We start from the raw sequence: 15,368 nt of genomic DNA on the forward strand, positions 1-15,368 counted from the left end.
TCCTTCCTAAATGTCATGTACCCTTCAATACTTAGGTCCCAATCTGGCAATGTATAGCCATGTTTCTGTAACGGCTATCAGATTGTACTTAGTTATTTCTATTTGTGGTATCAATGCATCTGGTTTGTTTCAAATGCTATATGCACAGAGCCTTTAGTTTTGTCCTTTTATTATTTTTGTAACCTATAGCCTTATTTGCTGATTTACTCTTAGATTTATACTTCCTGTACTCTCTTTACCTTCCTGACACGGTCTATTTATCATTTCCCACATTAATACCTTTCTCTCTTGCCTTTTGTCTACTCTTTGATTTACCACATCTTCCCAAATTTGATACCTTGCCCCCACTATTTAGTTTAAAACCCTCTCTACTTCCCTAGTTATGTGACTCGCTAAACACTGGTCCCAGGACGAGTTAGGGATAGACCACCCCAAAGGTACTCACTTTCCCCAATACCAGTGCCAGTGCCCCACAAACCGGAACATTTCTCCCACACCAGTTTTTGAGCTATGTCTTCATCTCTCTAATTTTATGTACCCTATGCCAATTTGCTCAGATAATAACCAAAAATTATTACCTATGAAGTTTTGCTTTTTAATGTAGTGCCTAGCTCCTCATATTGAATATGCAGAACCTCTTTCCTAGTTTTACCTACGTCATTGGTGCCTACAGGGACCACGAGAACTGGATCCTTCCCCCTCCCCCTGCTAGTTCCTCTCCAGCTCTGAACAAATGGCCCAAACCCTGGCACTGGGCAAGTGACATGGCCGTATGGACTCTCACTCTTCACTGCCAACACCAGTGTCAATCCCCCCTCAGTGTACTGTTCCCTCCTATCACTACATTCCTTTTTGCACCCCCACTTGAATGGCTTCCTGCAGTGCCATGGTCAGTTTGCTCATCCATCCTGTGGCTCCCACTCTCATCCAAACAAGTTGAACCTCAAATTTGTTGGACAATTGCAAAGGCTGAGGCTCCTGCACTCCTGTCCTCTGGGTCCCCTACCTGCATCAGTTGCAGTCACAGCCTCCTGTCCCTGACCATCTAATAGACCAAATATCCCAATTGTTTCATTATTGGAGTCAGATAGGAATGGGAGATTTTTTGCAAAAGTAGAGTAGCAATCATAATTTCACAAAGACCCATTCCATTCATGAAGGGACTCTCTTTTGAACTGCTGTTATTACATGAATAATTAGGAACACATTTGTAAAAGTGGCATGAGACCAAGTTGTAGAAGCAAGCAGGATGTTATAGCACAATACTTACTAAAAGCTCCCGTGTATGTGGGCTGTGTAAGGTCTCTTGGTACTTTCCTGTAGATATCAAGTCTAGGGAAAAATATGAAAATATTTTAAATTAAAATTTAACACCCCAAATACCTGGCAACATTTTCATCAACTTATTTCAATTTCCTAGCACTATTTGCTTCAATTGCTTAGTGAGCTCTTCTAGAAAAAAATTGAAATTGCTCTCATTTAGCTGTTTTTAAACATGTTACTTAATATAAAATAGCAGTGCTTACCACCTTCAAAGCTAAACAGGCAAGCTGCATTTACATAGCACCTTTATTATAGGAAATGGCATGTGGCATTTTATGAAGGTATCGAAATAATTCAAATAAAAGGAACAAAAGCTGAGATTGAAGACAGCCAGAGCTTAATCAAACAAATAGGTCTTGAGATTTTTCAAAAAGAGTTTTGAGCTCTAGAGAGTGCGGCTGAATTGCCTGGAAGTTCTGTCTGTCACTAATGGTGGGGTGGATGGGCATATCCACTGAGCATCAAAGTTCTAACAGTGAAGAGCGCAGGAGAAGACTGAAGAGGCAGTGTCAGTGTGCGGGTGGGGGGGAATGCTATGGAGGGATTTTATTTTGAGAGGGAAGATTTTGAACTTGACGCAAGGACAGAAGTAATAAGAACAGGGGTGATGTGTGAGCAGGACTTGGTGTGGCTTAAAGATTTGGGTTAAATCAAAATTCACAGAAGAAGGTGGTAAGAGAATGGCAAGTGTGGCTTTGGAGAAATCCATCTGTAGGTAACAAACGCACAAATCAAGCTCTCAGCAACAGTCAGTGCCAGGGAGAAAAAGATACAGCCACTGGTACGCTGCCAAGCAGTTTTGGTGGTGAGTAGAATGTGACTTTTGAAATTCAGCACCAAGGTGAAGAAAATTCAATGGGTTTGCACAGCTTGAGGATGGAATCAACAAGGAAGTTAAGTTGATAATGAGGGCCAAAAATGATGGCTTTGCTCTGCTAGATACTCAGTTGTTGAAAATTTTTCCTCACCCACAACTTAATATTTGAATGGCATTACATAGATAGGTTTCAGGCAGCGATGATTAGCTCTGTGCTTTTTGCACGTGTTTTTGGAGGCAAAGATATAGAGGGCAGGGGAAGAAAGCTTTGAGCAGGCAATTCATAAGAGAAAAGAAATCTTGAACTATCCTTATCCTCTACGACAGAGTGAGACAGGATCAGCTGTGGGCAAGGGCAGACTTCTGCTTAATGTGATCAAGTCAGATCTCCTGAAGAATGATCAAATCAATCGTACACCACTTAAGCATGAGTTTGCAGCCCTAATACATAAGGGAGCAAAATTGGAGGGCTAAACCAGAAGGAATAGTAAGGCTGAGAGAGCCTTAGTGATTTGGTACAGCAAGGATGTCAAATTAAAATAACTTAGTAGGTACAATGAAACATCTGACAACATTGAGCTGGGAAGGAAAAAAGACATCCTGCACTGTACTCATTAAAGCCAACAATCAACATTCCAGTGGTACAGAGTATCACACATCACGGAAATGTGATGCAAATAATTGCAGGCAATCAAAGCCCTTTCAGTTGCTCTGTGTCCAGAAACAAAATGTTGATACTGTAGCATGCTCAGGGGACATTCTCAGGAAGCAGCAAGCTGATTACAGTTTAGAAACACAAATCTATTACCAAAGAAGGAAATAAGATTCCTTCATTTCAGCAGTATTAACACAATAAATAAAGACATTCTAAAATATTATATAGCAGAAACCCAGAAGCAAGATGGCAGGGAACCAATTGAACTTCACTACTATAATCTAAGCTAGATTTCTACAACATTGGGAGCAAACGTACAGGCTTATCTGAACCCAAAACATATATAAATACATATTATATAGATTCTATAATATTCTATATTATATATAAAATAAGATATACATATACACACACACACACATATATATATTATATATATAAAAAATATAAAAAGAGAGAGAAAGAAAGAGAGGGGGAGGCAGTATTATTCCTCTCTATATTCTTTTTTTAAATTCTTTTTACCAGCAGCAAATCACCATCAAAAGGATTTCTTGTGTTCTACCATAAACACTAGCTGGTTATTTTCTGACAACATTCAATTTAGACAAGTCATTTTCTTTATTCTCCCTTATGCAACACTCAGCCCTCCTCTATCAGATTAACCCCTCCCATACAGACAACTGTTTCTTAGTTGTCTTGTTATATCACACAAATGGAGTCACTTCCTGGATAACATTCCTACATATATTTCCTACCTATATAAGTATGTTTAAATTTCAACAATATTACAAATGCTGCAGCCACAATCAAAAACAGCAATCATAAATTGAGTGGTGGGCGTTTGAAGTGGCTGTCGGTACAGTTGATTTATTTCTGTTTTTAAAGAACCTACACTTGCCTCACAAGGGAGTTTTCTGGCAGGATATGTTCCTAAAACACAGTCAGCATCAAAAACTGGACGGTTGAGACATGCTGGCAACTGCATCATTGCCATTCCACAATGAACATTATGTCTGTTCCAGTGTGAAATATTTTCAATCCATTCTTCTAGTTTTCATTAAGGAGGAATAAAAATAGAAGCATTGTGAACAAGGTAACATGCTTCCAACCTACTTAAAGCCCAGCCACACGTCGTTTAACATGGTGTCATTTTCCAAGAATTGTTACATCAGACCATATTCCAATTCTTTACACACTTAAGGGGATAAATTAAACCAGCATGTATTTTTTTTTTGGTTAGGTAGCGGGGAGGTGACAAACACTGGCCAATAAATATAAAACCATTTGAGGTTTGGGTTAATACTGCACTGTAGCTGAGTTGGTATCATTGCTTGTAGGCAGAAGGAAAGCAACACACATACTCAACGTATGAATGGAACTGCCCCAAATGTTGTGGCAGTAATTATGGCAAAACTGTCAGCGTTCACCATCATTACTCCTACTCTGCAATCAATTGGAAATCATTGAACTGATGAAAACTTGCCAGTTTATGCTATTATTAGTCTGATGTAACATCTCTTGGGTAACATGTAACTGGGCTTTTGATGACTTGTTAATTTCATAATTACTGCTGAATAGGCTCACTGGCCCTTAAAAACTAATTTGATATTTGTGGAATATCAAATTCCTTCATTGTGATAAAAAAATTCCACTTACAATTTTTTTTTAGATTTAGTTATATTTAGCTTCTATCTTAATCTCATATGGAAGTCCCATTCATTTATTTCAATCTCTGTAAAATTTAATTAAATGTTAAGGGTAATCAATGCATTTTAATTCTTGGTTTGCGGCGTGTGAGAATAGTCCAATGTGACTGGCTACTTAGCCTGATTAATGCAAATATTGTTGCTAGATGCCTGGTGATTTCCTTGACTGGACAGCAGGCTCAAACTAAGGTCAGGGAAGGGGAAAGCTACACCACAGAAATCACTACATTTTTGTGGGCAGTTATCTTTGATGTCAGCGGCAAGTGCTGTTACTTCACCACTGACTACAAAATCCAGGCCATTACTTTCTTAACTACACATTAGTAAATACCAGAAAATGAAGTGACCTTGTGCAACTAACTTAAAAATTCCATAAATAGAAATGAGTTACATTACCAATGATAGTTTATTTTCTGAACTGGTCCTAATCAGCATGTAACACTAACTGAATCAAAATAGAATTTCATGGTTAGTATAAACCAACAGGCTGGTATTAATAAAGTAAATTATTTTCTGTATATGTGTATAATTAGTTTGAAACATAAGCATATTGATGAAAATCTAACAAAATGCAAATTATTGAAGGAAAGGAACCATTTACAATAATTTCTAAAAAGAGAATATGCATTTATATCAGACTTCATTGCATCTGCCAAACCATTTTATAATCATTGCATTTCAGAGTGTTGTTTATGTACGAGGACAACAGCTATTTTATAAACAGCATGATTTCAGAAGTAGCAGTGAATGCATTGAACAATGAATTCATTGCCCTTGCTATTAGTAGAGAGAAACATTAGCCAGGTTCCTTGTTATTCCTCAAATAATGTGATAGAAATCCACCTAAGTTCTATAAATGGCAAACAGAAACTTGCATTTTTCTCCAGTGTTGTGTATTGCACTGAAAAAAGATTGACATGTGGACTCACAGCAGACAGCCATCATTGAATTAACTTTATTTACACCTCCCCAACAGACAGGACAACATTGAGCATAATATAACAAAATGCTCAGATCTTGTAATATACCATACTCCCTCCCCACTTATAATTACTCAATATTAAGATATAAAATAGTAAATGTGTATAGGTTCCCATAACACAATTTGACTAAACCAACATCAACAATATCTGAAGCGTTAACAGGTTGGTTTGCATACTTGTTTTTACTGTAATCACAACCAAAACACATACTGTAGATCGTGGTGAATAAGTCAATACACCTATATGGTGTATAGGACAACCCCATTTTTCCAGCCCCAAAAATCATGTTTTTGTAAAGACTCAGCATTTAACTCAATCTGCCTTTTCAGCCATGGCATGCGATACTTGCATTAGCAGTCAGCCTCAAATTTCATCCCACAAATGCAGCTTTTACTTACCTTATAAATGGGCATAAGGAATCAAGTAGGTGATACAGGCTGTGTTGCAAAGATGTGTAAGAGTTTAAGACATGCCCACATATAGCAGACCCCATGTGGCAAACAACAAAAATAAATGGAGTCTTCCACAAAATGAAATGAATTATGAAGTTGGTTTCACACAAAGTCTAACATTTGCTGACTTGTCAAATAACTGCTGCAGCGAGGGAATTCAGTGTTAGCGAAAAACCAGTGCGAGAACAGGGAGGAGGAGTAATCCAGCCTGAAGATGATGCCAAAGTCCAAATGCGCCATGAGAACAGGGGCCAACCAATGGCCTTACCTTGTGAAACAGTTATTGGAATGGGTCCTCAAAAATCATCTGAATGGTTACATCGTCACCAGAAATGCTATGATTCTACACAAACTTAAATGGGCCAGATCAAACCGAGTCCAGCAAAGATTTCAGAGCAACAGCTAGTTGGTGTATCCGTTTTATGGAGCGAAAATATCCAGTGCTGCATAGAAGGCCAAGATCTCTCAGAGACTATCAAAAGGCCTTGATGCCAATATTACCAGTTCCCATGCATTCATCATCAGACAGCAGCAAAAACGCAAGTACCCATTATGCTACATTGTTTCATCCACGTTGCCAGTCACGAATTTCGATGTGCCCAGCAACCAAACTGTGGAGTGGAAAGGTCTGAAACAGTTCTAGTAAAATCCAGATGGCATAAGACGACAACGTCCATGGCGGACACTAGCCTGCATGGCCGATGGAACAAAATTAAAGCCTATGGTCCTTTTTAAAAGAAATCCCAAGCCAAAAATCAAGTTCCCTGCAGGAGTTTTTGTGCAGGTTCATGACAATGGTTGGCTGGATGAGGATGGAGTGAAGTTATGGATTAATAGTGTGTGGAATAGGCATCCAGTGGCCTACATAAAAATGTAGGAATTGGTGGTACATGTTACCTCCCATAAAACCTGAGATCAATAGGCAACTGCAAAGAAACACCCACATTGCAGTTATACCAAGGGTTCTGATGTCCATTTTTCAACCTTTGAATTTGTGCCTCAACGAACCATTCAAGGATCATGTTCACACCGAATGGGATGCTTGACAGAGAAAAAACCCTCACAAAGAAATGAAATATGCACGCGACCTGCTTGATGTTTTGTGTGATTTAATCATCAAATCATGGGATGTTATTAGGGCACAATCTGTCCTCGGATTGTTCAAAATATGTAGAATATCCAATTCAATGGATGGAGAGGAAGATAATTTATTGTAGGTAGGTGATTCTGAAACCAAAAGCACCAGATCTGATCTAGAGTGGGATTCTTACGGTTATACTTTAAGAGAATGAACAAGATTAACTCTCTGCATCAGATGATGGTGACAATGAATTTGACATTTAAAAACACTTTCAATGTGGTTAAAAGTTTCTTTATACAATTAATTTACTCAATATGAATTACCGGTGTTTTTTTTCACATTTCGAGATGGTGACCATGCAAGCCAGCTATTTACATTTTATACTCGCGTACAAGTCGATTCCCGTTTTTGGAGGCATTAAATGTCAACTTACATGTTGACAACTGCAGTATGACCAATAATTCCAGAGTAATTTACATGCAAAAATTTTTTCAACAGCAGTATGCTTTTAACAAAAATATAATTTGACAAGAAGTAATGAAATAAACAACTTATTTCTTCTTCCTTCCACGTACTTTCAATTAACCTTTCTGGCTTCTTTCTTTTTTTGTCTGGCTACCTCCTTCCATTTCCAATACCTTTACTGTGCACGCTCAACATCTCTGTATCAAACCTGAGCTTTGATTTTAACTAGCAATTCCACTTAATAGTTGGGACTAGACATTGATTTGTCTTAAAAACCCTGACTCACTGCTCTACCAGTGGGTTCTGTAATACCAGCAAACCTTCAGTTTCTTTGTGACTTTCACTTTGTGCTATAGGAGGAATTTGGATTATAGGGGATTTCTCCTGCTCTCCTTTTGTCAGGTTTCCTCTTTCAAGCACATGATCCACATGACACTGACAGAGTCTCTCTTCAATCTTCACTCGATACGTGAATGCACCTACTCTCTTTACAACAACCCCAAATACATACTTCTCCTATCACCTCAATGGTTTTTCACCATGATCTTCTAAGCAGCACTGTGCTCTCTAAATTTCATGCCTTGGATATCATGACTCATCTTCACTTTGTCTTGCTTTGCTCTTACTTTGCTATTGACGACAGGTTTAAGCTAACTAAATCTTATCCCAGACAGGTGTTTAAACACTAATTCATAAAGTGAGTAACTTGTTGTAGACTGTGGCGTTATTCCGTAAGAGAACAAAAAATTGTCTAGTCTTTATCAAAGCACAGAAATTACTGCCTGGCTTCTTACCGAGCAAACATTTCTGCAAAGGCCTCTTCACAATCTGTCCACTTACTTTTGCAGCACCATGCGATGCTGGGTGAAATGGTGATAGTCGAGTGTGTTTGACTCCATTCTTACTCAGAAATTTTTCAAACTCTTTTGATTTAAACTGTGAAGCATTATCTGACACTAACACCTCTGATAACCCATAAATTGCAAATTACCTTCTTCAAACCTCAATAGTTTTGGCATTTGTGATATTGGGTATAGACTCAACATTTATCTGCTTGCTACAGCTATTAAACAAAAACAAAGTACTCTTCTCTTCCATTTCAAAAAAATGGAAATACTCGTTTCCACAGTTTCCGTGTGTTTGACCATGGAATGAAAGGAACCTTGGGTGGACTGTTTCTCATTCTGGGACACATTTCACAACTTTCCACCAACTCTTCAATATCTCTATCTACCTTGGATACCAAAAATAGCTTCTTGCTACTGCTTTCAACAGAACTATTCCTGTGTGATGCATCTTCTCTAACAATCTGTTTCTAAGCCTTGGTGGAATAATGGACCCTTAAACACCACTGAAGGCAGCCTTGATCTGCACTCTGTTGATTTTCTGTTGAAATAGTCCTGCAATTTCTCAACACACTCTTGAATGGCATAATTGAGCACTTTAATTTGCATCACACCCTTCTGAATTTCTTCATTAATTCCTCTAGCAGATACCGGCATGTCATTTGTGCAGCTAAAGTAATTCACAGGTAATTCAGTGACAAAAATGACTCAGTCTTCATGGGAAATCTCTAAAGAACACCCGCATTTGCATGACTTATAATATTTAATATTGTACTGATGACTAATTTTATCATTTGGTCCTCCTTACTCAAAGATCACTATGTACTCTTTTAGCACTTTCTCAATGACAGATGTACTCTTTCTGATCCCTACTATAAATAACTCGGCTCAGTTTAACCACACTTTCTTAAGCCAAATTCTTCCCATCAGGGAGACTTTGTTCCCTCCTGCTACTATCAATGGAAGGTAAATATTCCATCCTAACGCTACCTTGGCCTAACACTGAAATGCTGTTAGTGGGATAACGAGTCAGAATCACACAGGCTTTCATAAGGGAGGGTGACTTAGGGACTTCTTGTACTCTCCTTCTGAGATAACAGACACGACTGCAGCCGTATCAACAAAGAAAATAAGTTGTGAATCTCCAATAATCACTTTTATTGTGGGTGCTAAAATTGCATCTTCAGGACTTTTACTCTCGTTTTCCACGTGCTGTTTTTCTTACTCTGGGGGCACAGTTCTTGATCTTCCTGCTTGATAGTATCAACTTCTGTTTCCATATCTATCAAATGCTTATTTGAGAATTTCCAGACTCCTGAACTAATTTTAGTTTTACCGTAATCTCAACCTAGTGTATGGCTGTGACCTGGAGCTTTACCATGACCTGGGGCATTACTGTTTTCTCCACTCCTGCAAGCCATCTGGGTATGACTAGCTTTCCAACAGGCATAGCACTTTGGACTGGAAATGGGGGAATTTAAATGGTTGGTGGGTGCCATGGCAGCAGTAGGATCTAAATTTCTGATGCTGAGACTACAAATTTGGCTGCCGTGGCCTGGATTTCTCTGAAATCTGTGGACTTACCCTACCAGCTCAGGAAAACAACTCCTAAGCAATCTGAATCTCTGTCTCTTTCTGTCATTTCCATGCCTGTGGCCTCACTGCAGGCCCTGCTTCCATGTCAGCTTAATGCCTTTGCTAAAAAGCTTGGCCTGGACTGTATTGTTCTTTAGGCCTCCTGCGAAAGTGACTCCAAGGTTGATTTCTAAGCTTGCGCCATACCCACAGTGGCAAGAGAGTTTCTTTAATTCAAGGATGTAATCTTAACAGTCTCACTTGGTAACTGCTTCCTTTCACAGAATGCAACTCTCAGTGCAATCTCATTCTTAGTCGTACCATAATATGAATCCAACATTTCATTACTTTCAGCACATTCTATCAATTTGGGGTCTCTCAGACAATATTGGTCAAAAACCATACCAAACACATCTGACCCCATCATGCTGAGGCAAACAGTTACTTTATTCTCATGTGTTTCAAAAAAAAGTTTCAAAAAGTGTTGCACAATGTTCTCTAGTCCTTAACTTTTCAAATGAAATGAACAGAAAATTCCATCTCAGCCGCTTTGTCATCTTGTGTATTGCAGGAAGCCATTACTGAACTAACTTTATTTACACCTCCCCATCAGAGGGGGCAGAAAAGAGGACAATATAATAAAACGCTCAGATCTTGTAATGTACTACACCCAGGACCTATGACATAATAGCATTCTCCCCTGTACCAGCCTAGATTACCGGCATAAGTCCTGAAATGGTGATTAAACCTCTGACTCAGGCAATAAACCAAGCAAGGTGACAAGAGCAAGCAAGTAATGTTTTCCTTACCTCCCTTTTCCAAAGAACAGTGGAAAAATTGCATAATGGATTAAGGTCATTTCTTCTCAAAGTGTGCTTATAAAAAAAATCATAACAGTTTGCAGCATTAACATAGATTTGAGAGCTACAAGTTCTAGTGCCATTTTCAAAAGCAGCAAAAGAAATAAAATGATGGCCTTTGCTTGATATACAGTGCAAAATGATCTGATCAGGGTAGCCTTAATCCCACAGGATGCCTTTGATGCGCCCTATTTCAGCATCAAGCTCGGTGAGCAAATGGAATGCCAATGCATATGATTGACCAGTGAAGCTGGGTTGTGGTAGACCGTGGTACAGAATCCCCTAGTAGATTTCTCAACATAGGTGAATTTGAGTGCAGGATACCGCCCATTTAGTCATGTAAGGAATTTATTACATACAGCTGCAGATTTAAATATAGCAAACATATCATCCACATATCAGAAATATGCGGGGGGTAGAAGGTTAGGAGGTATAACTCGCAAACTCACGAATGGGCCCAAGGCTATCACTTTCAGCTCTGAAAAGTGCCCAGTCTACTTCCAGATTACCCTGGAAGGGCAAGATATCTCAAAAAATTTGATCAATAGGTGAAACTAGCTGTTTCACGCTGCTGCTATGCAATAGCAACATGAGTGGTATTAGCCACTAATAGCGTGCTGCTAAGACTAAAAAGGCATTCTGCCTATCACACAAATGAGTATGTAGTATATGAATTTCAGTGCCAGTGTGATGCTAGTATGTGGGCCATACATTCCAAAGGCTGGCAGATCACATCAAACATCATATCCCAGTTGCCGTTTGCAACAGGCAAGGTACAGACCGTACCCAACTAACCGGCGCTTGCAAAACTCAAAACACAATGTTCAACATTAGGTGTGATTCCACGATTGAGGATTATTTAGCAAATGTTGTCTAATGTGCTAAGAATTACACGGACAACTAATTTAAGATTATCAGTTGGATTCGCAGTGCGGCGCATTTGCGTATACTGGAAGCTACATATATTAATACACAGGGCCGTGCTCTTTGCAGACAGAAAGATCATGTACACACATTGTGCCTGTTTTAGCTAAACAAAATAAAAGTGACAGCCATTCATTGACTCATTCCTCAGGTAATGCATTGACCAATCAGGGTCAAGCTATCTGGTTTAAATTTCAAACAATGCTTAGCAGTTACCTGCCAGTAGCCATCACTGGTGCATTCTCCATGGCAATGCCTCTACCAATCAGACTGCACTTGCCAACCAATCAGCACTTTCTTCTCATACAGTATAGACTCTTGATTAACAAGGTGGGGGGGGGGTGAAAGTTTATTGGGGGTAGTGACAAATTTGGGGTTGAGGTTACATTCAGATCAGCCACAATCTTATTGAATGGCAAAGCAGGTTCGGAAGGTCCAAGTGGCCTACTCCTGCTCCTAATTCATATGTTCATACAAATTGTTGTTTTCTCCTTTATTTGGTATTCTTGCAAAATGTTCTGATGAGAAAGAATATTGAGGCAACAGAGGGAACAGTACAAATTCACTCAAATGCTGCCTAGTATGAGGAAATACTTACAAAGAAAGACTAGAAAAATTGGGGCAATTTACATTAGATGAGGAGTGATTGTTGGTGATTGGACAGAGGGGTACAAAATTTGGAAGGGATGGCACAAAGTAGACAGAAGCAGGCAGTATTCATTGTTTGATGGGTCTGGGTTAAGGGAACATAGAAATAAATGCAAGAAATTTAGCAAGAAGGATTTTTTTTTTAAAAAGTGCACACAGATTGTGGAATATACTACTGGAGTTAGAGATTGATGATGAGGCCATGTCAACATTTAAGAATCAGTTAGATAGGCGATTGAAGTTCAAGAGGATAAAAGGGATGTGAGAACACACTGGGCCTTTGGATTTCAAACTATTGCTTGCGTGGAGAACAAATACCAACAGCAGACTAGTTGAGCCGAATGGCCTATTTACATTATATCAAGTTCTCCTTTGTTTGACAGCTTTTTCTATTTCCACTTTACCTTTATTACTTGCCACCATCTTACAAGAGAGCATTTACATGTTCTTAATGTCTCTTAAAAGCCTTTAATTTCTCATTATGATTCATATTGCCTCTAATATTTCTTCATTTATGGTGATGAGGAGCTGAATATATTTTATCTCATACACTTAATTTGTAGGTACTCATCTGCACCTACCCTGCCTGTACAATAAACAGGATCTGTGTGTTAGCTCAAAATTAAAGCAAAAATGCTGAATATGAAATTTGACTAAAGTGGATTAATGCATTCATTAAAACAGCAACAAAGCATTCATATGCTAACATTGAGAACCATTTCATTCTAGTTTGTTTTAAGAAATAAACTTGTAGGAAACAGAATTATCAAGCAATAGTCACTTGGTAATACAGAAATCGAATATTGCTGAAAAGAGAGACATGTTGCCAAAGCTTTTCATCTTGCACTCATCAGGACAAATGCAAGAATTCCAAATTTCAAATGATCACAATAATTTATACTACAGGATAAAAGGGTGCTGATTAGTTGTCAAGTCAACTCTGATTAGCCGAGGCATTGCCACAGAAAAAGCACTGGGGAATTACAGGCTCCTCAAGGTCCTGGGTAATTCAAAAAAGGTGCAAAGCTTGAACATATTCCTTTTGTTTGCATAGGATATGTCTCCCTATATGAATGCAAGCTGCTTCTAGCGAGTCTAAATGAGCCACATTACAAGCTCAACTGATTACCTTACATTAATTGTTAGTGTACCTATTAGCGCACTCAGAATTGTTCAAGAAGTGCTGCCAAATTGCAACGTCACATCTAACAGCAGGTGTTTTGTTTTGGCTTCTGCAAGCACAGGCTGGTTGAGTATCATCTGTACTTTGCTTATTACAAACAACTGAAGGGACATATTGTTTGATTTGATCAGCCAATTGTTGGGACACATGGCTGACGTTCCTGTCATTACACCGGCACTGAAATTCATATACAATTGTTTGTCTTTTTGGGCTGGCGGCAGCATCAAGTTAATGTAAAATACCATTCGCATAGCCAATGCATTGTAGCAATGTGAAATGGCTTACTTAACCTGTTGTTCAACTTCAGAATACAGACAGTACTCAACCACCATGCTCGCAAAACTCAAAACAAAACATCAAATGTTAGGTGTGATTCAACAATTTTTTATTATTTGTTCATGGGATGTGGGCATCGCTGGCTCGGCCAGCATTTATTGCCCATCCCAAATGCTTTCTGAACAGGGCAATTAAAGAGTCAACCACAATGCTGTGGGTCTCGAGTCACATGTAGGACAGACTAGATAAGGGGAGCAGATCTCTTTTCCAGGAGGACATTAGTGAAGCAGATGGGTTTTTACAGCAATCGGCAATGGTTTCCTGGCCATCATCAGACGTTTAATTCCAGATTTTTATTGAATTCAAATTTCACCAACTGCCGTAGTAGAATTCGAACCCGGGACCCAGAGAATTACCCTGGGTCTTCTGGGATACTAGTCCAGTGACAATACCACTATGCCACCGCCTCCCTCCCATGATTGGGCAGCACTTGCTGAACCCATTCCCTGCAAACAAAAGGAATATCTTCAAGCCTTGCACCTTTTTGGAATTAGCCGGGAACTTGGTGAGCCTATAGTTCTTACTTGTTTTATCCAAGGCAATGCCTAGACCAACAGAGTCTACTTTCCAACCAATCAGCATCCCTTTTCTCCTGTAGCACAAATTGTGATCCTTTGAAAGTTGGCATTCTTGAGTTTGTTCTGATGACTGCAAGACGAAAAGCTTTAGCAATGTCTCTCTTTTCAGCAATTTCAATCAATACCAAGTGCCAGTCTCTCGATATATAATTCCTGAAGCATAACCAGTAAATTACCACATATTTAGCAAAGTATATGTGTTAGCTGCCAGAAAGGACTAAGCAACACATTGAACAAAGAGTTAAAGAGATAACTTATTGTCTGTTTGAATGCATTATATTTTGTGTCACATTTCCAGTAACGTAAGCAAGTGCTCTTGTAGGTTAGCAACACAGGTTTAAGTGCTCTGCGAATATTATAGCATTGCGTTTCCCCAATATCTTTGTGTTGTGAGGCAAGGGGTGGAATCATCCCATATTTGCACTAAGTGCGATAGCATGCATGAGAAAAGTCATTTTAACCGCCGCCCGCTATGGCAGATTTTCGCACCGTATCATCCCATTCCTGACACATCCCCCCTCATTAACACTGCATTCACGGGAAACACGATGGATTGTTCGCGGGGCGGCCTCTGATTCTCCCACCCCACGTAACCTCAGGCATTCAATAATCTCGGCGCCACACTTAAAGGTTACTCCTGCACTGAGCTAGCTCTCTAAGGGATCAAAAGCTGCTGGAAAGTCATGGCTGCCAAAAGGGAGGAAATATGCTACCCCTAAATTTAGCGATGCCTCCCTTGGGCACCTATTGGACGCAGTAGAACCCCATCATGAAGCCATCTAAACCCGCTCTGGGCAAGGCCAGCAAGCAAGGTCACCAATCCAGCATGGGAGGCAGTGGCAGTGGTGGTCAGAGCCAACGCCCTGCAAAAGAGGACAGCACCCAGTGCAAAAAGAGGATGAATAATCTCCTCCATTCCACCAGGGTAAGTCACTCT

The 15,368-nt window shown here is 39.4% G+C and overlaps 1 protein-coding gene across 4 annotated transcripts in view; it reads right to left on the reverse strand.

The window, feature by feature from the left end:
- The window catches only part of ergic1 (endoplasmic reticulum-golgi intermediate compartment 1), a 96,995-nt gene that overhangs the window by 57,315 nt on the left and 24,312 nt on the right, over window positions 1-15,368 (reverse strand). For 3 of the 4 annotated variants that reach the window (XM_041193579.1, XM_041193580.1, XM_041193578.1), the window contains one exon: window positions 1,271-1,332. In XM_041193579.1, the coding sequence (XP_041049513.1) occupies window positions 1,271-1,332 (62 nt within the window). Of the gene's footprint in view, window positions 1-1,270; window positions 1,333-3,317; window positions 3,337-15,368 lie in introns of those variants that run through there. The other variant, XM_041193582.1, reaches the window with a different exon arrangement.

Source organism: Carcharodon carcharias, chromosome 8, assembly GCF_017639515.1.
Source record: "Carcharodon carcharias isolate sCarCar2 chromosome 8, sCarCar2.pri, whole genome shotgun sequence".
NCBI lineage: Eukaryota > Metazoa > Chordata > Chondrichthyes > Lamniformes > Lamnidae > Carcharodon > Carcharodon carcharias.